The 26806-nt window shown below is 42.2% G+C and overlaps 1 protein-coding gene across 2 annotated transcripts in view; it reads left to right on the top strand.

Annotated features, from left to right (window-relative positions):
• The window catches only part of LOC117413121 (glucosylceramide transporter ABCA12), a 35849-nt gene extending 9956 nt beyond the window's left edge, over window positions 1-25893 (top strand). For both annotated transcript variants that reach the window (XM_034924513.2, XM_059032559.1), the window contains exons 17-50: window positions 252-342; window positions 807-986; window positions 1243-1558; window positions 3136-3250; window positions 3832-4161; window positions 5348-5417; window positions 5591-5725; window positions 6002-6157; window positions 6443-6626; window positions 7061-7279; window positions 7649-7845; window positions 8274-8431; window positions 8922-9158; window positions 12575-12713; window positions 13072-13318; window positions 13883-13972; window positions 14872-14965; window positions 15322-15449; window positions 16358-16445; window positions 17053-17161; window positions 17435-17489; window positions 17803-17980; window positions 18394-18509; window positions 19535-19694; window positions 19869-20122; window positions 20556-20757; window positions 20850-20959; window positions 21291-21441; window positions 21795-21929; window positions 22438-22541; window positions 23081-23173; window positions 23260-23365; window positions 24092-24229; window positions 24373-25893. In XM_034924513.2, coding sequence (XP_034780404.2) covers window positions 252-342; window positions 807-986; window positions 1243-1558; window positions 3136-3250; window positions 3832-4161; window positions 5348-5417; window positions 5591-5725; window positions 6002-6157; window positions 6443-6626; window positions 7061-7279; window positions 7649-7845; window positions 8274-8431; window positions 8922-9158; window positions 12575-12713; window positions 13072-13318; window positions 13883-13972; window positions 14872-14965; window positions 15322-15449; window positions 16358-16445; window positions 17053-17161; window positions 17435-17489; window positions 17803-17980; window positions 18394-18509; window positions 19535-19694; window positions 19869-20122; window positions 20556-20757; window positions 20850-20959; window positions 21291-21441; window positions 21795-21929; window positions 22438-22541; window positions 23081-23173; window positions 23260-23365; window positions 24092-24229; window positions 24373-24456 — 5169 coding nt within the window. In that variant the 3' untranslated portion in view covers window positions 24457-25893. The remainder of the gene's footprint in view (window positions 1-251; window positions 343-806; window positions 987-1242; window positions 1559-3135; window positions 3251-3831; window positions 4162-5347; window positions 5418-5590; window positions 5726-6001; window positions 6158-6442; window positions 6627-7060; window positions 7280-7648; window positions 7846-8273; window positions 8432-8921; window positions 9159-12574; window positions 12714-13071; window positions 13319-13882; window positions 13973-14871; window positions 14966-15321; window positions 15450-16357; window positions 16446-17052; window positions 17162-17434; window positions 17490-17802; window positions 17981-18393; window positions 18510-19534; window positions 19695-19868; window positions 20123-20555; window positions 20758-20849; window positions 20960-21290; window positions 21442-21794; window positions 21930-22437; window positions 22542-23080; window positions 23174-23259; window positions 23366-24091; window positions 24230-24372) is intronic.
• Window positions 25894-26806: the final 913 nt, after the last annotated feature.

Raw genomic sequence — 26806 nt, 5'->3', positions numbered from 1 at the left:
GTTGTGTACAGGGAGTGTCCTCATATGACTGTACATTTAATCCACATGAACATTTTGGGTCCTAGAAGGCATTTAAGGGGAACCATCAAGCAATCTAGGTCCCAGCACTTTGCATGATTTACATGTAAACTCATAAGGAATGCTATTAATGATTGACCAACTCAATATTCCTTTGAAGTATCTAACGGAAGAGGATCCCTTGTAATATAATCTGTTGTCTGATGTTTTCCTCTATTATCTTTTCCCTGCAGCGCTCCCTACAAAACCCTTTTGTACAGAATTTTATTAAGTTACAAACAAACGTTAACGTGACCGACGTCTTAAACATACTCCAAACGTACTGTGAGTATTCTGAAATGAGTATGAAGTTGAAGACTCTTAAAGATTTTTTTCTTTCTTGTGACTGTATTAGTACTGTTCAGGTTAGAGGAGCTGCTGTTTATTTAGCAGCGTCCCAAAGACACAGTTCACTGAACCTGCACCAGTATAGAAACTAGAGTGGGAAACTAGCTACCTTAACACTCATGACAACCAATGCAGAAGTCCATATTTCTTTCTTTCTTTCTTTCTTTCTTTCTTTCTTTCTTTCTTTCTTTCTTTCTTTCTTTCAATAGTAAGAGTCAGTCTCGCCTGCTAAAACTACTTTAGAGAAATGTAAACTGTACTGTCAACATTACTGTTTCCATGCATAGCATGTAATCCATGATTGCTTCAAAATAAGCACAAGAGTTGCCAACTTCTTGACTAGGCCACGCCATGCTGAGGCCTTGAAGGTTCGAAACCTGATTTTCTCTTCACTTGTACAGCAAACTTGACTAAAATGTTGGAAGAGAACCGGAAAGTGATGGACCAGCTGACTGTCCTCTCCACGCTGATGCTCAACCTGTCCTCCTGTGTGAATTTCAACCGCATACAGCCGTTCAGCAGCATAGCGGAGATGAACGCCATGGCCAAAGAGCTCCTCAAGACCAAGGAGCTGTACGCTAGTAAGTGCTGAACACATTGAATTACTCACATTGCATCTCCCCAGCCACAAAGATATACTGTAGTCAAGCCACTCATACATATGTCACGCTATATGCAAGAGAGTTTTCAATATATCTAGATAAATGTTTGTCTTATTGGGTACAAGCTTACTTAGCAAAAATGTTTTATCCATAACTTCAAAAACTTATAAGAAACTTTAAGAAAGAGTCTTCATCTGTGTCGTCTTCCTGATCTATTATCTTCCTACAATTTCAGGTATCATTTTTAAAATGCCTTCGAAAACCAGTCGTCGAAAGAGGTCAGCTGGTGCTGGCATCTCCCTGCCCCCTGAGATGAAATACACCATACGCATGGTTGTGCAGAACTCCATGAGGACTGACAGAATAAGAAACCCTTCCTGGACACCCGGATCCTACGTCTCATCCAACAAAAACCAGCGCTACAACCGTGGCTTTATCAACCTGCAGGAGAGCATCGACAGGGCCATCATCGACATCCAAGCAGGCAAGAAGGTTAAGGAGCCATCCGTCCAGCTACAGGCCTTCCCCTACCCCTGCTACTTCAAAGACAAGTAAGCCCCAGCGATACAAAGTCATTTCTCATTCCTCACTGGGAATGCAAAACCAGGAATATAGCAGAGGTTTTTTAATTTCTCATTCGCTGGGAATTAAAAACCAGGGATATAGCAGAGGTTTTTTAATTTCTCATTCGCTGGGAATTAAAAACCAGGGATATTGCAGAGGTTTTTTTAATTTCTCATTCGCTGGGAATGCAAAACCAGGGATATAGCAGAGGTTTTTTAATTTCTCATTCGCTGGGAATTAAAAACCAGGGATATAGCAGAGGTTTTTTAATTTCTCATTCGCTGGGAATTAAAAACCAGGGATATTGCAGAGGTTTTTTAATTTCTCATTCGCTGAGAATTAAAAACCAGGGATATTGCAGAGGTTTTTTAATTTCTCATTCGCTGGGAATGCAAAACCAGGGATATTGCAGAGGTTTTTTTAATTTCTCATTCGCTGGGAATGCAAAACCAGGGATATTGCAGAGGTTTTTTAATTTCTCATTCGCTGGGAATTAAAAACCAGGGATATAGCAGAGGTTTTTTAATTTCTCATTCGCTGGGAATTAAAAACCAGGGATATTGCAGAGGTTTTTTTAATTTCTCATTCGCTGGGAATGCAAAACCAGGGATATAGCAGAGGTTTTTTAATTTCTCATTCGCTGGGAATTAAAAACCAGGGATATAGCAGAGGTTTTTTAATTTCTCATTCGCTGGGAATTAAAAACCAGGGATATTGCAGAGGTTTTTTAATTTCTCATTCGCTGGGAATTAAAAACCAGGGATATTGCAGAGGTTTTTTTAATTTCTCATTCGCTGGGAATGCAAAACCAGGGATATTGCAGAGGTTTTTTAATTTCTCATTCGCTGGGAATTAAAAACCAGGGATATAGCAGAGGTTTTTTAATTTCTCATTCGCTGGGAATTAAAAACCAGGGATATTGCAGAGGTTTTTTTAATTTCTCATTCGCTGGGAATGCAAAACCAGGGATATAGCAGAGGTTTTTTAATTTCTCATTCGCTGGGAATTAAAAACCAGGGATATAGCAGAGGTTTTTTAATTTCTCATTCGCTGGGAATTAAAAACCAGGGATATTGCAGAGGTTTTTTAATTTCTCATTCGCTGGGAATTAAAAACCAGGGATATTGCAGAGGTTTTTTTAATTTCTCATTCGCTGGGAATGCAAAACCAGGGATATAGCAGAGGTTTTCTTGTGCCCTCAGGCTTGCTAAGGACATTATGAAGGGTCACTGAGAATATCAGAATGTGGGGATATCAGGAGGTTCACAATCGCATGTCACACTAACTTATAACGAGATAACTGATTTTCCAATTGTGATTTAAATTTGATTAAAACAATTTTGACCACAGGTTATTGAGCGTATCAGAGTCTGGGAGTACATAGTGGAGCCTATCCGTCTGTGTGTTACACTTACATTTTGACTGGTAAATGCTGTGAATGTTGGCTATGGCTATGGTTATGGTGATCTACATTTATACTAACACAAAAACTAACCTGCTTTATTGGGTCAATTCCTAGTTGGTCTGTAGTGTTAAAACATTTTCTCCATACCTGTGTTTCCAGTTTCCTCAACAGCATGTCAAGTAGCTTCCCCATTGTCCTCATGGTCGCTTGGGTCCTTTTCATCGCTGCCTTTGTCAAAAAGCTGGTTCACGAGAGAGAGCTGAGACTTCACGAGGTAGGAAAGGAACTGCTGATTGTGTGCCCATGTTGTTTATCCTTCAGACTTTGTCATTGTCAACAGGATTGTTTCTCAGCTTAAGCTACAAGACTGCACAGATATTTTCACTCACTAAAATAGAATTCTGTTTGCAGACATTTGTACCTCAGTGCAAAGAGTTGCAACAGCGATTTATTTAATTCATGCATTTCATTTCACTTCCAGATTTAAGCCTTTTGAGGAAAATGTCAAAAAGTTAACATACAAACCTTAATGAGGATAGTCTTTAACATTTTCAATGAAATATGAATTTTAAATATAAAATATTATAATTATCTAATGGTTATTGCATATCTTTTTTTCACTGCTTGCACAACACAATAGCCGAGCTCTATCTGGTGACTTCACTAAGAAATTAAAGAAAGAAGCAGTAACATCCGTCCCTGATGTGGGACCTCCTTAAAAAAATAATGAAAAACTGAAGAATTTGGAGCTCTTTACTCTTTCGTGACTATAGCAATAGAATAAGATAATTAAAATAATAGTGACGTCACAACTGTAAGCATTTTAAATATGGGCTCCTACCTCCCCCTCCCCAGTACATGAAGATGATGGGAGTGAACCCCAGCAGTCACTTCTTTGCCTGGTTCATAGAGAGCGCCTGCTTCCTCCTGGTCACCATCATCATCATGACCATCATCCTGAAGGCGGGTAAGGTCTTCCCCAACAGCGATGGCTTTATTATGTTCCTGTTCCTGTGCGACTACGGCTTCTCCATCCTGGCCATGAGCTTCCTCATCAGCGCCTTCTTCGACCGCACCAACGTGGCCGGCCTCAGCGGCAGCCTTGTCTACATCATCTGCTTCTTCCCATTCATCATCATGGTGACCATCGAGTCCAGCCTCACCTTCTCAACCAAGAACCTCCTGGTAAGACAGCCTCTCCCACCCTCCCTCCCTCTGTGCCCCTGCTGCTTTAACCTCCTGGTACAACAGCCTCTCCCTGCCCTGCCCCATCCCTCTGTGCCCCTGCTGCTCTAACCCCCTGGTAAGACAGCCTCTCCCTGCCCTGCCCCATCCCTCTGTGCCCCTGCTGCTCCAGTCTCCTGGTAAGACAGCCTCTCCCTGCCCTGCCCCATCCCTCTGTGCCCCTGCTGCTCCAGTCTCCTGGTAAGACAGCCTGTCCCTGCCCTGCCCCATACCTCTGTGCCCCTGCTGCTCTAGCTCTGTTCACACACTCCCGCCTGGGAGGTTAACTTTGAACGCAGTTCAGCCTGTTTCCATCAGCAGCAGACTGAGATCAGACAGGATTCGAAGTCGCAGTTACAACAGAAGGCTGGTAAAAAATCAGCCTCACTAATGTATCGGTGTCGTGTGAAGGATGCCCTCTAATTGCAGACATTTAATATATCTTGCAGGGCTCAATCAGAAGCTGTAACACCCAGGTTATATCTCAGCTTTATAGTTTCTATTTAACTATTGTGGTAATGTGACTGGCGGTGAAGGCTGGCCAGCAGCAGAAATCCACCAGAGACAGTACTGCAGTTCAGCGCATTCTGAGCACTTTTTTAATAAACACAACAAACAAAACACAGGAACAAAATAAAGGTTTCTAAACAAAACACTACAAAACTTCAAAACACACAAAACAAAACAGCAGCCAAGCACAGCCATCCCAGTGCACACTTTCTTGTTTTTCTCTCTCATCTAAACTCTCTCACTACCTCTCCATCTCCACTTCCAAACAAACACTCCTTTGTCCTTTTTTTATAGGTTGTGACCAGTGGTAATTGACAAGCAATCATTCAATGATCACCTGGCCACATTCCGCACTTTTCAATCAACCATCAATCACTCAATTAATCACTTAACATTGAAACACAACTTCCATCACCAGATACACACACGTGCACCCATGTGCAGAGCCTCTGCACTGTACACATCCTCCCCCTACTCTCTCATACTATATACCAGTCTGTAGTTCCAATTCAGTCTCCCTGGATAATTCTCTCTCCCTGCCTCCGTCTCTCTCCTGTGCCAGGCCATTGTTTATTTATTTTTTTGGTCCATGATATTATGATTATTAACAAGCTTCTTTTCTCTTTCTACTTTACAGTGCCTGTTTGCCCCAACTTGTTTCAGTTATGCAGGCCAATACATTGGTTACTATGAAGGGCAGAACATAGGTTGGTCTCCTATTTTGGTGTTACTTTTTTATTTTTACTTGCTCACATACAGTAACATCTGATTACCAGGTGTGACTACTTTAGAAGCTGCACTGAATCTTTCTTTCCTAAACTAATGTGCTCTGGGTCTTGGTTAACTTATTTTTTCCTGCTTGTTTTCCCTCTGTTTTCAGGAATCCAGTGGGATAACTCCTATGTCTCCCCATTGTCTAATGATACCACCTCCTTCGGCTGGCTCTGCTGGCTGCTGCTCATCGATTCCCTCATCTATTTCACTGTCGGCTGGTACATCCGGATTGTCTTTCCAGGTACAGGAGCTCTTTTTGAGACGGATGGAAAATAATTTAGTGGATAACACATTATATGACAACTTTAAAATATATATATACCAAGTCAAGTAGACAAAACTGAAGAGACACTAGCCAGAACATTTGTCTGATCAGACTGTACTGAAGAGACACTAGCTGAAACGTTTGTCAACTTAACTGTTCCTTATAATAGTCATGTTATTAGCAATGCAGGCATGGATATGTGACACCATACCAGGGTGAAGTTCTTATCCCTGTTTGCTCCTGTCTCTCCAGGGAAGTACGGCATTGCCTCCCCATGGTATTTCCCAGTCCTGCCCTCGTTCTGGGCAGAGTGCTGCGGTTTTAACACACGCAGAAAAGACAGTGGAAGAGGGCTCCTGTTCACCAACATCATGCTGCAGAGCGGGAACATCGATCACAAGAACAAAGGTATTCCTTTTACCTGACATAGGAAATAGATACCACACTGTATGAAAGTAATAATTCTGTGGTGTTACACTCAATATTAATGATCTAAACACTGACACCCTACAATTTTATAAACGTGCCTTTTTCTGCTGACAGCATTTCACAATAAATTTTTCCTTGGTCAATAAATGAGAGTTCAAGAGTGTTGGGATTTTGATGCAGTACTATTTCTCTCTCTCTCTCTCTCTCTCTCTCTCTCTCTCTCTCTCTCTCTCTCTCTCTTCCCCCCCCCCCCCCCCCCTGCAGGTAATGAGGGCTTTACCTCCGAGGGGGAGGCTGAGCTGGAAGGCCTGCCTGTGGGCGTGTCTCTCCACAGCCTCACCAAGCTCTACGGCCAAACCATCGCCATCCAGAACCTCAACCTCAACTTCTACGAGGGCCATGTGACCGCGCTGCTGGGGCACAATGGAGCGGGCAAAACCACCACCATGTGAGAATCTGTCCTTGCAGCACTGACCTATGCGCTCCCTTTTCGCTAGTTTTTATCCCTTACACAAGTTTACCATAGTAAAATCATACAGAAGTGTAATAAAGTATGGTGAAAGCATGGTGAAACAAAGGTAAGCGTTGTAAAGAATAGCGAGGTGTGGTAAAGAATATAAATGAACATAGCAAACCAGGGTAGAGTATTCAAATTCAAACCTTTATTTAACCAGGTAAAGACATTGAGAACAAGTTCTCATTTAAAATGCCAACCTGGCCAAGAGGCAACATAAATACAACAAACAACAATACACAGACAGTTAGAAACATATATATTTTTTATTTTTAGCAAAAGATAATTATTTGCCTTATCACGGTACATGTGGAGCATCTCGGTGCTGTTTCCTCCAGGTGATGTCTGATCCGTGTTCTCCTGTTCAGGTCCCTGCTGACTGGGCTCTACAGTCCCTCATCTGGCTCCGTCCTGGTGTATGGGAAGGACATGCAGACACACATGGATGCGGTGCACAGAGACATGGGGGTGTGTATGCAGTACGACGTTCTCTTTGAACACCTCACTGTCAAAGAGCACCTCTTGCTGTACGGACAGATCAAGAGCCCTGGCTGGAACAAGGATGAACTGAACCAGCAAGTGCGCAAGTAAGGATCTCCTGCAGAACCAAGGGAAGGGCTATTAGTGTCTGAAATCAAAACAGAGCAATGCATAACGTTGTTGTTGTTTTTTAATACCGAAAATGTGTTTACTGTTTTAAAAAAAAAAACTATCGGAGGATTTTCAAAGACTTTTACTCCTAAAAGTAAATTTGTGGTTTTTTAAAAAAAATTAGAAAAAAAAAACACAGCAGATATGTATTTAAGGCAGTTTATATAAGTTAGATATTTTATTTTGACAAAAAATATAAATAAATTAGTAAATAGAAGTAATACAAGTAAAAATAATTTACACTTTGGTTGTGATTTTTGCCCTGGCACTGTATCTGACCCCTTGCTGCCTCTTCCCTTGCCCAGCACCCTGAAGGAGACTGGTATATACGCCCATCGGCACAAGCGCGTGGGCATGCTTTCGGGCGGGATGAAGAGGAAGCTCTCCATCTCCATCGCGTTCATCGGCGGCTCTAAGACGGTGGTCCTGGACGAGCCCACCACGGGCGTGGACCCCTGCTCCCGGAGGAGCATCTGGGACATTGTCACCAGACACAAAACAGGTGAGGGTGCGTGGCCAGCACTGCCCAGCACAGCTGCCTGAGTGCACAGGGTGCTCAAGCAGGACATGCTGGGTTATACAGAGCTGTAATGAGAAACGCTTCTACATGTCCTATGACTGGGTTTGAAAGTAGAAGGCAGTGGTTTAGAGGCATTGGGAATGGATTCCTCCAGATTGTCATTACCACGCGTTTTTAGACAGTCTAAAATGCTGAAGAGCAAAGGAGTCTGACACTGCAACCGTTCACCTTCTAAAGCTCCCATGCCGTTGTACAATGTCATTGCAGTTTTTGAGCCTAGTAGTGAACACTTGAACCACGAATTAACAAAGAAGTGTCTTCTAAAATGTAATCCTGGTCTTGGCTATCCACTTGCACGCCTGCGTCCCTCCAGACACATAACCCTGTGAAACACCTTGTTGTGTTCCCAGGGCGCACCATCATCCTGTCCACTCACCACCTGGATGAGGCGGAGGTCCTGAGTGATCGCATTGCCTTCCTGGAGCGCGGGGGGCTCAAGTGCTGCGGCTCCCCCTTCTACCTGAAAGAGAAGCTGGGCCAGGGCTACAACCTGACACTGACCAGGAGGGTAAGTGACTGACAGCGCCTCCACACCAGGCAAACGCTTAATCTGGCTGCCTGCCTGCTCCTCTAACATCCATTCACCCATCCGTATCAGTCAATCTGTGTGTCTGTTACTCTCTCACTCTCTCTTTCACTCACTGACACCCTTTTCACAACAATTTTTTAAACGATGTTCAATATATTGGTTTATCTACTGCAACTCATGTCGTCCTTGGCAGAAGTGAATATTTCCTTCTTTCTTTATATATATCCCAGTTTGTCAGTAAAGGCTAAAGAACCTTTAACTCTGTGTAATGTCATTGTCCATCTTCTTAACACCACTAAATACAATGAAACGTGGAGTTTGGTGATATAATAAGTTAACAGTTTTTTCAGGCGCCGATATTCAGACCTGTCACTGTTTAGATCACTGCAATAACCTCCCCCCACTCTCTGTGTCTCTCTCTCTTTCTCTCTCTCTCTCTCTCTCTCTCTCTCTCTCACACACACTGCAGGTGCCGCCCCCCGGCTCAGAAGATTACTGTGTCCCTGATACCGTCACTAGGTTCATCCAGTCCCACTTGCCTGAGGCTCAGTTGAAGGAGAAGGTGGGGGCAGACCTGGTCTACGCCCTGCCCCCCTTCGGAGCCCAGCGAGCCGATGCTTACCGATCCCTCCTGAGTGAGCTGGACAGGAGCCTGGACACCCTGCGGCTCGGCTGCTACGGCATCTCTGACACCACTCTGGAGGAGGTGAGCCAGGCACCACTCTCAAATGAGCCGCAGCGCTACACAGCCACCAGGGCTCCAGTTGCCAGCCATAGACAACATGTCACATATCTGCCATTGCTGTGCCATACATTCTGAGGTGAACAGGAACCAAAGTGAGGTTCAGTAGCAATGCAAGTAAAAGCCAGTTGCTTGTGTTTCGGAACTAGGAGGGCGTATTTTACAAGTGTATTGCTGTGTAAGCTCCCTTTTGTTTGTGGTTAAGGTAGGGAGTACTGTGATCTGTTGTGACTGTGGATCACGGTCTCTTTAAGGATTGGCCTACTCTGTACTGCAGGGGGTCTGGAAGTCTCTGAGCCAGAGCACGGGTGCCAACATGGACTTAAGACCTCACTTCCTCAATCTCTCTCTCTCTCTCTCTCTCAATTCAATTCAATTCAATTCAATTCAATGGTGCTTTATTGGCATGACTTACAATAGCAGGTGTTGCCAAAGCAATTATACAATACATACATGTATATATACAATGCATCATGAATACATATATATATATATATATATAAACAAACTGATTTATAAAGTACAGTAAAAAAAACAAAACATCACTACTAACAATAAACATGTATCAGTACAATAAGTATTTACATAATACATAGATGCCTACATACACAACAACATACATACTGTATATACATAAGTGTGTGTGTGTCTCTGTGCAGAGCTCTCAATGTGTGTCCCTCAGTCTGTGACATGCAGACACATACTGGGCTGCTAGTTGGGCTGTGCTTCCCTCCTCTCCCAGGAGGATTGGGACTTTTTCAGGGTTGGTCATGTTTGGGAAATTTTGGGAGGGAATTTGCAAATTTTTTAAAATAAGTTTGTCTATTTTCTGAGTATTTCTTACATTGAAGAAGGAAGTGCATCTCTGTCTCGACCTCTACTGTCTCACAGTGACCACAGAGCCTTTCTTCTTTAGGAAGCCAGGTCTGCCGGTGACAGCCTTTCTCAATGGCCAGGCTGTGGTCACTGAGCCTGTACTTGGTCAGGATCTGTCTCTGCTTTGTATCTCTGACAGTAGAGAGATACTCTGCCAGAGTGTAATCTCTTTTTAGGGCCCGATAACAATCCAGTTTATTTTGAGATTTTGTTTCTGTGTCCCAATGTTTCAGATAGCAGTTTTTGGTTAGTTTTATAATTTGGTTAACTCTGATTGGGGGCTGGTAAGCAGTGCTGACCTGAAGCTGGTTTGTTTTAGTATTATTAGTTGGGTTCAGTGCAGTGAGCTTCAGGGCCAGCTGGCTTAGAGGACTCTTTTCAGGGCTGAGCTCTTGGGTTTGCATGGCCTCATACTGGAGGGAGTCTGATTCACTTTTCACTTTTCTTTAGGTGCATCCAAAACTTTAGTGCTCTTTTCTTTATATTTATGAGTGTTGGGTAACGGCCTAATTCTGCCCTGCATGCATGATTTGGTGTTTTTCTTTGCACCTGTAGGATGTTTTTGTAGAGTTCAGCATGCAGGGTTTCGATTGGGTGTTTGTCCCATTTAGTGTAGTCCTGTTGACTGAGTGGACCCCATATCTCACTACCGTACAGCGCAATGGGCTGGATGACACTGTCAATTAATTTTAGTCATATTTTGATAGGAATATTTATTTTATAGAATCTTCTTTTGATGGCATAGAAAGCTCTTCTGGCTTTTTCCTTTAGTGCATTCACTGCTAGGTTAAAGCTCCCTGACGCACTGATAGTCCGGCCCAGGTAAGTGTAGTCTGAGGTGTGTTCTAGTGTAGTGTTGTTTAGGGTGAAGTGGTATCTGTTTCCCTGAGTTCTGGCCTTTTTTTGAAAAATCATTATTTTGGTCTTTTTAAAGTTTACTGCCAGGGCCCAGGTCTGACCATACTGCTCCAGCAGTGCCAGGTTCCGCTGCAGCCCCTGCTCTGTGGGCAACAGCAGGACAAGGTCATCTGCATAGAGCAGGAACTTGACTTCGGTGTCGTGTAGAGTAAGGCCGGGGTCTGCAGACTGCTCCAACATCGTAGCCAACTCGTTAATATAAATATTGAACAGTGCAGCCCTGCCTCACCCCCTGCCCCTGAGTGAAGAAATCAGTTCTTTTGTTTCCAATTTTGACTGCACATTTGTTTTCTGTGTACATTGATTTTATTATATCATAGATTTGACCCCCTACACCACTTTGAAGAATTCTGTAATACAAACCTTCATGCCAAATAGAATCAAATGCTTTTTTTAAAGTCAATGAAGCAGGTGAAAATGTTGCCTTTATTTTTTTGGTGTACGTGTTTGTTTATTAGGGTGTGTAGGGTGTAAATATGATCTGTTGTGCGGTGATTTGGTAGGAATCCAATTTGACTCTTACTCAGGACATTGTGTTCGGTAAGGAAGGCCAGTATCCGGGCGTTAATGATACTGCAGAATACCTTCCCCAGGTTACTGCTCACACAGATGCCTCGGTAGTTGTTGGGGTCGAATTTGTCTCCACTCTTGTGAATTGGGGATATAAGCCCTTGGTTCCAGATGTCAGGGAAGTAACCAGTACTTAGTACCATGTTGAACAATTTAAGCATTGCCTCCTGTAATTTAGGGCTGCTGTGTTTGAGCATCTCAGTGCTGATGCTGTCAGGGCTGCAGGCTTTTCTGGTTTTCAGTGCCTGCAGCTTCTTAGTTAATTCTTGTAGGGTGATTGGAACATCAATTGTATTTTGGTTATCTTTAATTGATTGTTCAAGTAATTTCAGTTTTTCTCTAGTTTCATTTTGTTTATCTGTTAGATCTTTTTGTTGAATATCTTTATAAAGGTTTTCAAAATAATTTTTCCAAACTGTTCCATTTTGTATCGTCAATTCTTGTTGTTTTGTTGGGTTTAAATTGTTCCACATTTCCCAGAACTGATTTTGGTCAACAGATTTTTCAATGTCTGTGAGGGTTTTGTTTGTGTGTTTTTGTTTTTTCTGTTTGAGGGTGTGTTTGTAGTGTTTTAGAGTCTCGCAGTACCTCAGACGTAAGTCTGTGTCTTGTGGTTGATGGTGTTTTTGATTAGATAATTTTCTTAGATTTGTTCGTATTGATTTACATTCATCATCAAACCATGACTGTGTGTTTTTGTTTCCGATTGATCTTCTTTTTGGTCTTTTTAATATTTGCCATTATGGCTGCTTTTTCAAATATCTGATTGATGTCATTAACAGACAGATTTAGTCCTGTCATATTAGGTTGGTACAGAGTGTTGAGGAAAGTGTTAATGGTGTTAGTTATTTCAGTGGAACTGATTGCTTTGATATATTCCTCAGTGCTGTTTGGAGCCCATCTGTATGTTTGATTCAGATTGTACAGCTTACTGGGCTGTGTCCGTGTGTTGCTTGCCTGACTTCCTCTTTTCAGGAACACACCCTCACTCACTCTCTCTCTCTCTCTCTCTCTAGGTCTTCCTCCAAATGACAAAGGATGATGAAAACAAGGACACAGCCTGGTCCAACACGCAAATGGTGGTCCAGGTCCCCTCTGTGGACACTATGGTCTCCAAAGACTCCACCACCAGCAATAACGTCAGTGATAGACAAGGTAGGGCTGTGCGTTTAAATCCAAAAGTGTATTGTGTGTCTATCCACATCTCCAACATTAAAACTATGAAGCTGTTACTCAAACTCTTTGTTATGTAACTGATGTTTTTAATACTAATTTTAAATTCAAATTTTAATTAAAAAGAGATACATTTATATATATATTTTAAATTTGGTTATTATGCATGAGCTAGGGCAATGGCAAATTGGCACTTATGGCATTGTAAAAAAAAAAAAAAAAACAGGCTTACAAACCGCACCACAACACAGCTGGCACAAAGGAGAAAAGCATTAACCAAAATGTTTTCCTGCGTAATTTAGTTCCTCAAAGTCTTGCATTGAATTGTCCCTGCCCACAGCCCTGACTGGCTCCTCCTCTCTCGGGGGGGCCCGCCTCTTCGCACAGAAGGTGATGGGGATGCTGGTGAAGAGGATCCACCACTCACGGAGGGACTGGAAGGGCCTGCTTGCCCAGATTATACTGCCCGTGCTGTTCGTCATCGCTGCCATGGGGATGGGCACCATCAAGAATGGGATCCAGGAATATCCCGAAATTAATCTCTCACCTGCCTTGTACGGATACGACGGCCAGTCTGTTTTCTTTGGGTAAGAGAGTCACAGCCACAACTAGCTGACATCAAAACGTTGCGTTACTGTGGATTCATTTTAAACTTGTGTTTGAGTCCCCGTTTTACAAGTTATTTCAATTAATTCCGCTAGAATTTCAGGAATTTAATACAGTTAAAAATTGACCCAGTTTCATAATGATTTGCGGTGGAATGAATCCACCCTTGAATTAGAAATCATCCTCACTACTGGTATTCGCAAGACGGTTCAAACACTGTCTGAGCTAGCCTCTGTAGTTATCTATAGGCAGGCAACTGGAACTGAAGTTCAGTTTCCAAACTCAGACTTTAACACAGACTTATCAAAAAATAACAAGAAACTAAGGGGCAGTCTAAACAAATTACCATGACATGAAATGTGAAGTCACTAACACATTATTATTATTATTATTATTATTATTATTATTATTATTATTATTATTATTATTATTATTATTAATAATTTGATTGTATTAGATTAGAAGAGAAAATAGCATATTGAAAGTAGACTGTTAAAGAAGATTAGTTGAATGAACTCATGGCTTCTCTCTCCCCTCCCCAACAGGCTTGGAAACCCCAGTGCCAGTGATTTGGTCTCTAAGATGATGTCATTTCCTGGAATAGACAACGTCTGCTTGTATAACCCTGGTAATGAGTATGTACACACTCTGTGGTAGGGGTGTTAGACTGCATTTCATTTTCAAAACCATTTCAACAGTAGCATGTTTGAATTGCTGGCCACCACTAATACAGTCCATAACAAACAGACTTTCAAAGAAATGACTACAGTGTTATAGTGAATAAGACAATATATATGTATATGGAACATGATTCAGTACTGCTATGAAATAAATAACCATACCCTCTATAGCTACTACTGCATAAACACTAAGGACACACACTATGACTAATCATGTTTGTATTACAATCTGGAATGGGTGAAACTGCTATGCAGTTAGAGTCTTATTTCCATCCCTGTAAACTCTAAACTACTAAAACTCCAAACTTTGCAGCACTATTTTGGTTTATTAAGAGAGACAATGTTTTATACATAGCAAATACTGACTGCACGGTTAAGTATTTAACAATGACTTTTATCAAGTGAAGATCAGTTTCTAATCAGTTTTATATAACATCTGAAACACAATGGTGACCAATAGCAACATGTTGTCACAGCATGTGCTACTGTTGGAGATACCTGAAACTGATCAGGATTTAATAATCATTTTAATTTAAAGGTATTTTATATGATTCAGTTTTCCACAAACATTAGTTTTCGGAAAACGCTTTGTCATGTAAACGTACTGAATGTGTCACCTTGTGGTGAATTCCAGTACTGTACCTGTATGATTGTTGAACTGGTATTGCACCATGCACAATATACATGCTGTTACTTGCACCCTCGTGAGGTGTGGCAAAAAATGGCAAAGTCAAGATCGCAAGATAATGGATGTGCAGGAATCCTAGTTTAAAAGTCTGTGTAAGAGATCTGAAGTCCAATTCAGCATGTTGCTTTTCAGGAGATCTGAAATACAGACCGTGTTGTTTTTCCAGGCAGTGTCTGAATAAAGAGGGGTCTGGAGACTGGACTTCAAGTGGAATAGCTCCTGCCTCATACAAGCCATGTAACTGCAATACTACTGTTCAGGTAAGAGGGGCAGAGTCCCAAACACCCGGTCCACTGAATCTGCGCCGTACTGAAACCAGCGTGAACCAGCTACCTCCTTTTCTTTCTTTCTTTCTATGGTTAACCCCACCTTAATAAGTTTACCATGGTATTTTTGCATGGGCATTTTGCAGTTTTCCCATAGTTATACTATGCATTTACCATAGTTAACTATGTGTTGCCATGTTTGTTAATATGCTTTGCTTTACCATACCTCTCTGGGCTTTACAGTGCTTACCTATGCTTTGATCACACTGTGCTGTTCTTTTACTAAAGAAACATTTACATCAGTTCTTGTCATATGTATCAACAGTTCCTTCTATATATTTTTTTTTCAGGTCTGCCCAAGAGATGATTATGTACCCCCTCATAAAAAGGCCACCTCCTTACAAACAGTGTACAACGTGAGTCAATTGGACGTGGAAAACTACCTGCTCTCTACAGCAAACAGCTTCATCCAGAACAGGTATGGGAGCGCCATCGTTGGGGTTATTCAGAGTCAGCGGACGTCTTGCTTTCGGAAAGCCTGTTTCCATTCATTCAGTGAAAGGGTTCGGGTTAGGATTTGATATCCAGGACATTTTTCAGGTCTTTGTGGTTTGCAGTTTATGAATTCAATTAAATTCAGTAGGGACAGCTAAATGAAAATGGGGAAAGGGAATCATTTTGGAAATCCTGGCACTAAAGAACATAAGAATGTTTACAAACGAGAGGAGGCCATTCGGCCCATCTTGCTCGTTTGGTTGTTAGTAGCTTATTGATTCCAGAATCTCATCAAGTAGCTTCTTGAAGGATCCCAGTGTCAGCTTCAACAACATTACTGGAGAGTTGGTAACTAACTTGTTGTTAGTGTTTCCGGCGCATTAGATAATTGTTCTCCTGCTGTGGGCTGTGTTGAAATAATGACAGCGTGTAGTAAAGACGAGCAAAAGCATTACTGTCGCAAAGAAGAATCAGGCTGGTGGTGAAGCATTGTAAACCACTCAGTTCATCCATATTAGAAATAACCTAGGAGAGATTAAGTGCTAAGGATGCCATCTTGACAATACTAAAATTCTTACCAATGGTTTTTGTTTTATGTTTCATACTAGCTCCTGAGTACAGGCTTTATTTTTGCTAACAAGTTACAAGTTCATTTGTAGGATGCCTCTTATTATAACAGAACTCTTTTCATACAGTTTGAAAGCATTGCATCCTGCACAGCTTCACAGTCCCTCTTGTCCAAACCGCATGAGAGGACATCTCTCTTCACACATCCTATTAAATGACAGTAAAAGCTTTGTGACAGTGTGTAAATAGGAAACGTACCATTGCAAAGTTCTGCTACAGCGCTTCTGCAAGCACACTGATCTCCGCGCTCTGTTCGGATCACAGGTATGGCGGCTGGGTCTTTGGCAATCCTCTCCCAGTTGATCTCCGGATGGATTTTGACCCTGTTCCAGCAAACAGGACGCTGACAAAGGTAAGGAGTGAACATGACGCATTGCATTGCAGGCAGTCACCTGCACGGGAAGCTTTACATTTTTCACCTTGTATTTTACCTTTTTAACGCCTGTAGACTGAGAAAATGAATCATCACTCCAGTTAAATTCCCGGCGCAGTCAAATCTTTATTATCAAGACTAATTGAGACCCGGAGGTGTAAATACAATTCAGTTTGTTCAAATTGAAGATTTGCTGTAATTGTTCACTAAGTGATAATTGAAGGGCTTTTAAGGCTCTGAGTGGATAAAATCCTAGGCAGAGACAAGGTTCTGATACTAGTGTGGGAGACTGTTGCCTTGAAGTATGCTGAGTGGACACGTGCTGTGGAGCATTGGATTTTAATAATAAAAAAGCAGTTATGTGCTGCTTCCACAGTACTGTAAATAGAAAATCTAGATACGGTTCACGAACAGCCACACAAATGAAATCTTATTCTACAGGAAATGTTAAAGATTATTGGAAATCGGCATTATAATGTGTGAAAATCCACTATGGCAAGCTGCCATATCATTAACATACCGTACTCACATGCAATAATAACACCAGTGGAGAATACTGCAAGGGCTGTATTCTTTTTATTTGTAGGTCTGGTACAACCCTGAAGGGTACCACACGATGCCAGCCTACCTGAACAGCCTTAATAACTTCATTCTTAGGGCCAACCTGCCCCCTGGTGTGGATTCACAGAAGTACGGTACGGCCTTCATCTTCTGCTGATTTACACATATCTGAGATATCTGTCTATTTATCTGTCTACCTCTATGGTGATTTAGAAAGTAAGTTTACCACATCAATGCACCATATCTCCTATGGTAAACTTACTTTCTAATCCATCCTGTGTGTGTGTGTGTGTATATATATATATATATATATATATAATATATTATAATCTCGCACAATAATTTGTTCTACCAGTTCTTGCATGTAGGAAACCTAATGTTTCCCTTGTTTTCTTTTTACGTTGCAGATATTTCTGTGTACAGTCAACCATATACAGGAGGCGTCCTAGATGAGGATACTATGTAAGTATACCTCTCTGGGGTTCCAGCCACTGGCGGTGAGACTGAACCCTGAGCAGGAGGGAACCAGGATTCAGTCTCACCACCCCTCTCTCTGTCTCTCCCGCTCAGGGTTCAGTCTCACCGCCCCTCTCTCTGTCTCTCCTGCTCAGGGTTCAGTCTCACCGCCCCTCTCTGTGTCTCTCCCGCCCAGGGTTCAGTCTCACCGCCCCTCTCTGTGTCTCTCCCGCTCAGGGTTCAGTCTCACCGCCCCTCTCTGTGTCTCTCCCGCTCAGGGTTCAGTCTCACCACCCCTATCTCTGTCTCTTCCCTTCAGGGTTCAGAGTCTGGTGGGCATGCTGGTCGCCCTCTGCATTCTCACGGGATACTCCATCATGACAGCCAGCTTTGTTATTTATGAGGTCATGGAGTATCAGACGGGTGCCAAGCGTCTCCAGCACATTTCTGGTGTTGGGGAGATCTTCTATTGGATAGTCAATTTCATCTATGATATGGTAAGCACGCTCCCTTCCCTGCAACCCCTACCATTCTCCACATGTCCAATTGTCCCACTGAAGGCAGTGAAATTCCAGCTTTTCTAGCAATTTCTCCTTTGTACGAAATTAAAACAAATAATACTAGTCATAGCCATGAAAATTGCTTTACAATGGTTTTTAACAGTTGCCTGAAAAAAAGTCGGCTAAAACTCATGGAAACTGATGTTAAGTACTGCAAGTCTAAATTTAGAAGTGCAAAAATAAATATGATTTTTCACTATTGAAAATGTAAATGTTCTCCGCATTACCTAACCATACAGGGTGATCAAGAAGCGCTTGTTCATGTACAGACCCCCTTCATTCTACTGTTACTGTTGCGTATATTTAATCAGGAGGTAACTGTCTGTGTCCACGCTGTTTATCCCTTTCAGACGCTGTACCTGCTCCCAGTAGCCTTGTCCATAGCTGTCATTGCTGCCTTCCAGCTGCCCGCCTTCAATAACAGACAGAACCTGGGGGCCGTGTCTCTACTGCTGGTGCTGTTTGGGTAAGCAATTACCATGGAAACAAGGATCCTTCAAACCCCACGAGTGCTTGACTGAGTTGGTTCATGTGAATAGTTAACCAATGTGCAGCCGGGGATTCAAAGGGACCGAGGTTCTTTCTTCTGTTGAAGATCTTTTGGCTCTGATTGTATCCTTCAGTTGTGTTAATAAGCTGCTGCTGTTTTCTAGTAACTCATCACTTCAGAATCACCGCAGTGGACCACGTGACCTACAGTAAAAACACCAGGAAGCAGCAGTGAGTGCGTAGCACTGCATTTGAATTATTGGCTGAACGCTACCCCTGCCTCGTGTTTTTTACTGCAGCTGCATATTCTCCTAAGGCTGCCCTGGAGCATGTGAACAAGGACCCAATTGTTTAAAAGGAGTATAAATGAGTTTCCAAGATTTGTAATTAGTTCAGAAACACTCAGGGCTTTTGATAATACTAAATCGAATCTCAAAGAGTGCAGGGCTTTCAGTAACCTCAGCGCGACCTCCATTTATCAAACACAAGCTAATTCGTGGTAATAAATAACAATAGAAACGGGCAGGCTGCCTGCACTCACCTGGAAATGTTTAATTGCTTTTGTTCAGCTTCTCGCTCTGAGAAGCCAGTGCGTCCCTTTGGTTCTTTCTCTCCTCCATATGTTATACTGCATTGCCTCAGTCGACTCCAGCTCCTCAGTCAATGCGCATAATACAAGTAAATAAATAAATACATAAATAAAAACTAAACAAAAAAAAGCAGGCAAGTGTTGAATAAAGAGAGTCATCATCAAGCCAAATAAATCTTTAGGGGAGCAGAAACAAAGGCTTTCTTTCTTTCTTTCTTTCCTTCCAACTTGCAGACTTGTCTGTAAGCTCTTGAGTGGGGTTTCTGATGGAAAATATGATGGTTAAACAATTTTGAACAAAGAAGAAAAACAATGTCATCAAGTAAACAGAGTATTTTTTCTTTTCTTTTACACAATGTAACATTATACTGTAGTGAACAGCAGCCTGGTAAATGCCTTGCTCTCCTCCTCAGCTTCGGAACGTTCCCGTGGATGTATCTCCTAGCTGGTACCTTCAAGAACGCAGAGATGGCCTTCATCTGTTACGTCTCCATCAACCTCTTCATCGCCATCAACACCATCATCTCCACCTCGGTGGTCTACTTCCTGTCTGAGCTGAAGAAAGACGACTTGGTAAGTAATGCGAGGAGGCAAGTGGAGATTCTGATAAGAGAGAGAAACTCTGTCCATGTGCCGGGCCCCAGCCCTGCCAGTGCTGTTATACAGTACAGATGTACAGCTGGGGTGCTAATCTGACTGACTGACGGGACTGGCCTCCCTCTGCTTTCCCTGTATTCCCCTCCACAGAACGTTAAAGAGGTGTACCGTGTGATGAGCTACGTGTTCCTGATCTTCCCGCAGTTCAACTTTGGGAACGGCCTGATGGAGCTGTCCCGCGTGCAGTTACAGGTGGATATTCTGGCCGTGTTCGGGATCGACGGCTACAAGAACCCCTTCAGCATGGATGTCCTCGGATGGATGTTTGTAGCGTTGGCCATCCAGGGCAGCCTCTGCTTCCTGCTGAGGCTGCTGCTCAACACCTGGCTGCTGCGCAAGATGAGGTAGGCCCTGACATTGCTGGTCAAGGGGCCCTGTCGTTAACACTCTGTGGAAATAAGTCTCCTAATGCAGAGCAGTTCCATCCATTCCATTTATTAGAAGCTTGATTAGCCAAAGTGTACAGGGAACAAGCTCAGGTGTGTCTTATTAAACTCCTAGTAAAAGCAGGAATGGATCAAACTGCTTTGCAATAGGAGTCTGGGGTAACATTACTAAATTCCCAGTTTTATCCTTCCAGCATTACTGATACAATAGAATTGAACAAGCCAGTGGTAGAAAGGTACCCCAGTGTTTTGAAAATGGTACCTCAATGGTTTGGTACAACTTTGAATTACAGTGAAGAAATGTTGATTGACAGTCTGAAAGTAAAGCTGTGCAATGGTATTGCCTATCGATAGCTAGCACTTGCCCCTCCCCTCTCTTGACCCTCCCTAGGATCTTGATGTGCAGGATGACAGCAGTGATGTTCCATGCTGCGGATGAGGACCCCGATGTGAAGGCTGAGCAGGACAGGGTGGACAGCGGTCAAGCCAGCGGAGACCTGCTGCAGCTCAACAAGCTCAGCAAACTGTATCAGAACATCCACAAGAAAGTGCTGGCGGTCAACAACATCTCTGTGGGCATTCCTGCTGGAGAGGTAAGAGTACAGACTCTTCCACACTATACTGCATGTGTGTGCTTTACACCATTGGTCTGGGATTCAACAGAAGCCTTTGTCACCCATACCAGTGCTTCGGGCTGCTGGGTGTGAATGGAGCAGGGAAGACAACCACCTTTAAGATGCTGACCGCCGAGATCTTCCCCTCCAATGGAAACGCACTCGTCAAGGACACGGACGGGTATCTACTGCTTGAACTATTGATTTATAGAAGAGATATACTGTTACAAGACGTGATGAGATATTCTGTAGTTTGGAATATAGGGGCTAACCTGGATCAGCTGCTGTGGGGTTTGTTTTTCTTGTTTTTTCTTTGGTTGAGGGGGATCAGGAAAGGACCAGGACATTTATTAGCTTTGTTTTAAATATAGAATGCAAGGAGGGTATAGGATGTCAGAGAATACAGGTGCAAAGGAGTGTTTTTGGGTGGTAAAAAAAGGGAAATCTATGAATATTTCTATGTTAGTCAACTGTTGGCCCTAAAGCAGAATATCCACTGGGTTTGATTGCAGGAGTGTGGTGGACATTATGGACGGCAGCATGGAAGGGATCAATATTGGCTACTGCCCGCAGGTGGATGCTCTGGATGATCTGCTGACAGGAGAGGAGCACCTGTACTACTACGCCAGGATCCGCGGCATTCCCAGCCAACAAATTCACAATGTGAGCAGCACAAGATCTCTGCAAAGCTTACCCAGTTATGAGAGAAAAGAAAGTTTGTCACTAATATATAATATCACCCACGGAGCCTTTAGAAAAGTGCTCATTATAATCCTGTAATTTAGACTAAAAAGAGGAAAAACAAAAAGGATACCTCATTAAATTATTACGTTTAAGGGGCCAAAATGAGAACAAATTAGTCAGTTTTAGTTCTCTAATAAAAAAAGGAAAAAAAAAGAAATAGGAGGCACAGTTTAATTGATATTGGAGGTTATTTGGCAGTTTAAGTGTGATTTGTGATGACAGATTGACAGCATTGTTTGATAATATCAATCGTTCTCTGTTTGCTCTTCAAGGTGGTAATGCACCTCCTTCAAAGACTGGAGCTCCTTCCTCACAAAGACAAGCCCACCTGCCAATACAGCTGTGGCACCAAGAGGAAGCTCTCCACTGCCCTCGCTCTCATCGGCTGCCCTCAGATCCTGCTGCTGGTAAGGGCCTGTGCACACCAGCACTGACCTCAATACCTGGGCACTGCTGCACTGTGCTAAAGCTTGCAAATGATCCTGAACACAGTCTTTAACCAACTGCAGAGATCGCATGCGCTAACGTTCTGGTCACACTGAAGGGGTAGCGTGCTGCTAACACAGGCACGACTGGTGCAGTTTCACTCAGCCCTGTCTTAAGAATCGTTAAGTTAATCCTTTCATCTTGCAAAAATGACTGTATCTTCATATCACCCCTGTGGGAATGAATAGTCACAGCAACAGATACTTAGTGGAGTCCTGATACATAAATCTGCATGGGCATCACTCTTTCAATGAATTCATTGTTGCTCCATTCAAACAGTTATTGCCACTGCACGACTGAATGAGTCGCTAAAGGCTGTATCTTAGCAATCCCCTATGGTAGAGGAAGTCTATCAGATTGTGTTTCATCTCGTCCACTCCTTTCTTCATTGAGAACAGCCCGTGGTAACTGTTTCCTCTTTACCCAAAGGATGAACCAAGCTCTGGGATGGATCCCAAATCCAAACGTCATCTCTGGAACATCATTTCAGAGGAACTGAAAGAGAAGTGTGCCGTGGTTCTAACCTCCCACAGGTAGGGGGCACTGTGATATCATTCACCCTAAGATGCCAGATAAGCACACACTTCTAGCAGTTGACGTTGTTGGGGCAGTAACCATAACCAAAGTTTTTTGCAGGTTTATAGTAAATGAATTAATACCTTTAATGAAACGAGGACATGCATTAGTCTACTATTGCAACATACTACGCTTGTCTAAAAAGATTTGTTATGAAAGAAACACTTAGTAATACTTAGTAAAGGTATCATGAAATTGTATTAAAATACTATTGTGTGAGTGTCTACCGTATGGGGAAACTTTTAGGATTTTGCCCCATGATTTCCTGGCGGATTAGAATCATAGGAGTCATACTCCCATGTGATCTGATTGGAAGTGAGCTACAAAAGGTTGCTTTGTCTCACTGCTGACAACACCGCTGGACAGTACAAAAGTGGCACTGCCATGAAACAACAGTTAGGTGTCACATACAATGGGCTGAGAAAACAGCAAGTATTCCATTAAACATCTTACAGCTGTGAGCATTTTGTCAAGTAGACATGGTCTTATCTTACAGCATGGAAGAGTGTGAGGCGCTCTGCACCAGACTGGCAATAATGGTGAAAGGACGATTCAGGTGTCTTGGTTCTCTACAGCACATCAAGAACAGGCCAGTCTCTACCCATGTTTTTTTTTTCACCTTTTCTAAACTTTTAAAAAGAAAAGCACAATGCTAACACGTCTGTTTCGTTGTAGATTTGGAAGTGGCTTCACTGTGAAAATGCACCTTGCCTCGAGCAGCCTGGGAGTGGAACACATCACCACGTTCATGCAGTCACACTTCCCAAGCACTTTCATGAAGGTGAGTGGCAGGCACAGTAACACAGCCCTGTCACGTGCAGTAGCTGAGGCAGTAGAGCTGGTTCATACCATTGGTAAATGAAAATGTGGTGCCATTCTACCAGTGGCTCATGTTCCATTGTAACCGGAAAACAACTACTATAATAAATATGCAACCTTAGATAAGAATATGAGGTAAGGTAAATAGATAAGAAAATGATATGTGTGTGTGTGTGTGTCTAATTATATTGCTCACCCTTTATAACGCTATAGTGGGGAGCCATAGTTACAGGACTCTGGTATTTGTGCTCCACCTTATAACGAGTATAAAAGGGCTACTGTAATGGCATTATGGAGCAAATGGGAGCCACGACCGTGTTATAACCGATTCAGCACTATAACGAGGCGTGTTATAATGGGTGAGCAGTATGTGTGTGTGTGTGTGTGTATGTATGTATGTGTATGTATATGTGTGTGTGTATATATATACAATTATATACATATCCAACTGATCCTATAAAAGGTATGGCTATTAAAAAAAAAAAAAAAAAAAAAAAAAAAAAAGTTTTATAGTAAAAATGTTAATCATTCCATGACCGAATCTAAAGACAGGACAGGTCGTTAACCAATAAACAATTCCCAGGTCTTTGCAAACAAAACTGACCTTTTCTTTGGAGCACAGGACACGAGAACAGCTCCCTGTACACAAGGAACCTCCAAAATACTCCCTGTTCCTGTCTCTCCACAGGGCCACCACTCTGGCACGGTGGAGTACCACGTCCCTGTGGCTCCGGGGGGCGTTGCTGATATTTTTGACCAGCTGGAGTGCAACAAAGCATCTCTGAGCATCAAACACTTTTCTGTGAGCCAGACCACACTGGATGAGGTAGGTGGCATGCTTATTCATTTAGGGTATAGTTGGAACAAAAAACAGGAGGGACAAAGGCCCTCCAGGACCAGGATTGGAGACCCCTGCTGTAGGGGGTTATTTTGAAAGTTGACTGTATTTGTTTTTTTCTTCATGTTCAGGTCTTCATTAACTTTGCCAAAGAGTCGAGCGCAGAGGAATCTGAAGCCAGCAGTGAGCTCAGCGGTCAGTCTGTGAACACATAGCGCAGTGAAGCAGAAGAAGTCTCTACGCCCCTCAATCCAAACAAGCGAACTCATGATTGACTTTTTTTTTCTTTTATACACAATACTTGATCACATTTTTCATTTTTCAACTGAATTTTTTTCTTACTGTCATTTAATTGTTTTAAGTTGTTTAGAAATGCTGTACTGTATTTATGAGATCGCACTTTGGATCCTTAAGTTTGCTGCAGTACATAAAAAGCATAGCAAAGTGTAATATAGCATTGATATACTACTGTGATAGAATGGTAAGAAGTGGTAAAGTGGAAAAGCATGATAAATGCAATATACAATGGCAACCTTTTATAAGGGAGTGTATTACTTTAATATTCCACATTTGTATTAGAACATAAGAAAATTTACATATGAAAGGAGGCCATTCGGCCCGTCTTGCTCGTTTGGTTGTTAGTAGCTTATTGATCCCAGAATCTCATCAAGCAGCTTCTTGAAGGATCCCAGGGTTTCACCTTCAACAACATCACTGGGGAGTTGGTCTGACTCCCACAATTCTCTGTGTAAAAAAGTGCCTCCTATTTTCTGTTCTGAGTGCCCCTTTATCTAGTCTCCATTTGTGACCCCTGGTCCTTGTTTTGTTTTTTCAGGTCGAAAAAGTCCCCTGGGTCGACATTGTCAATACCTTTTAGAATTAGAAGTCTTCTTTGTTCAAGACTGAATAGATTCCGTTTTTTAATCCTGTCTGCATACGACATGCCATTTAAACCCGGAATAATTCTGGTTGCTCTTCTTTGCACTCTTTCTAGAGCAGCAATATCCTTTTCGTAGCGAGGTGAACTGAAGACAATATTCTAGATGAGGTCTTACTAATGCATTGTAAAGTTTTAACATTACTTCTCTTGATTTAAATTCAACACTTTTTACTATATATCTGAGTATCTTGTCATTTTTATAGCTTCCCCACGTTGTCTAGATGAAGACATTTCAACATAAACTCCTAGGTCTTTTATGTATTGATTTGTAGTAACATACTGTTCTGCTTGATTAACTACTGATCAGTGATTTTGTAAAGCTATTTTTTCAGGGCAGTGTCCAAGGATTTTTGAAGAACTGCATTTATTACCGCCTCTAGTGTATGGGCAGTACTGTTTAAGAGGTGCCTATGTCAGGTATCCACACAGTCTGTTTATCCCAAACATTAGGAAGCTGCTGCATTGGCAAAGCACTCCTGTACAGCGATCTTGATAAATGTGTTCTTCAAATAGAATTCAGACTGGAACCTGATTCAAACTTCCATTCTGAAGTCCTCACAGCACTCCAGTGTTTCAGCATTCCCAACACCTGCTACAACCATGCTAGTTTTGCTTGATATGTTTAACTGTAATTATATGATATATTGTAAAATATATTTTATTTAATACAAAATATGTATTTTTCAAAAACTATTAAAGTGTCAGTTATTTATATATGTGTCCATATGTTGCTTTTTCTTTGACTTCATTCTGATAAGAGGGGATACAAGCACTGCTTTATTGCTTTGCTGTACTCTGAAGCAAATGCAAACAAAGCCTACAAAGTTTGACTTCTTTCAGAAAAGGGGGGTAAGTTAGGCATACCAGTAGAAAGTGGAGGCTGAAGCAACCAAGCCAGCTCTGAAAGCTGAAGCAGAGAGCAGTTCAACCCTTTCAAACACACACTTTGCTTACTGTAGGTCTGCACTTCACAAAGCCATTCTGCATAATAAATCTGTGCAGAAGCAGCTAAAAGCAGTTAGTACCCTTAGAAAAGGTTACCGTAGTAAAAGCACAGCAAAGTGTAATAAAGCACAGTAAAATCATGGTAAAGCATAGGTGAACATAGGGCAGGATTGTGAGGTATAAAAGCATATTTAGAAACCTGGCAAATCAGGGTATACTATGGTAAATGCATAGTATAACCATGGGGAAAGCATGGTAAAATGACATAGATTCCATTTGAAAATATCATGGTCATCTTTTATAAGGGTAACCAATAGGGGAAGATGACAACTGACATTAAAACCAGTAATTATAACAAACCATCACCAGAATGATTACACACGGTTTACAGTGTGTGTCTACTACAGGGGTGTGGTAGCTTTAACATGCGTGTATGTATGCGTTGTAATGCCCAGTACAGTAAGTGCAGCGTACACCACATGCCAGTATGTGATAAAGCAGCCTGTCTGACTGAATCCCACTGGCTGTGTCCTCACATCCTCTGCTTCTGTGTGTTTCTCATACTAGCTTCTTCCGAGGAATCAATCACAGCAGCTGCAAGATTAATAAGGAGGATTCAGGCTCAGTGGTGGGTGGTTCAGGCATAAAATGTCAGCAAGTCTTATAAACTGCTGTTGGCA

Source organism: Acipenser ruthenus, chromosome 10 (genome assembly GCF_902713425.1).
Source record: "Acipenser ruthenus chromosome 10, fAciRut3.2 maternal haplotype, whole genome shotgun sequence".
Lineage (NCBI taxonomy): Eukaryota > Metazoa > Chordata > Actinopteri > Acipenseriformes > Acipenseridae > Acipenser > Acipenser ruthenus.
This window is presented reverse-complemented; position numbering and strand designations above follow the sequence as displayed.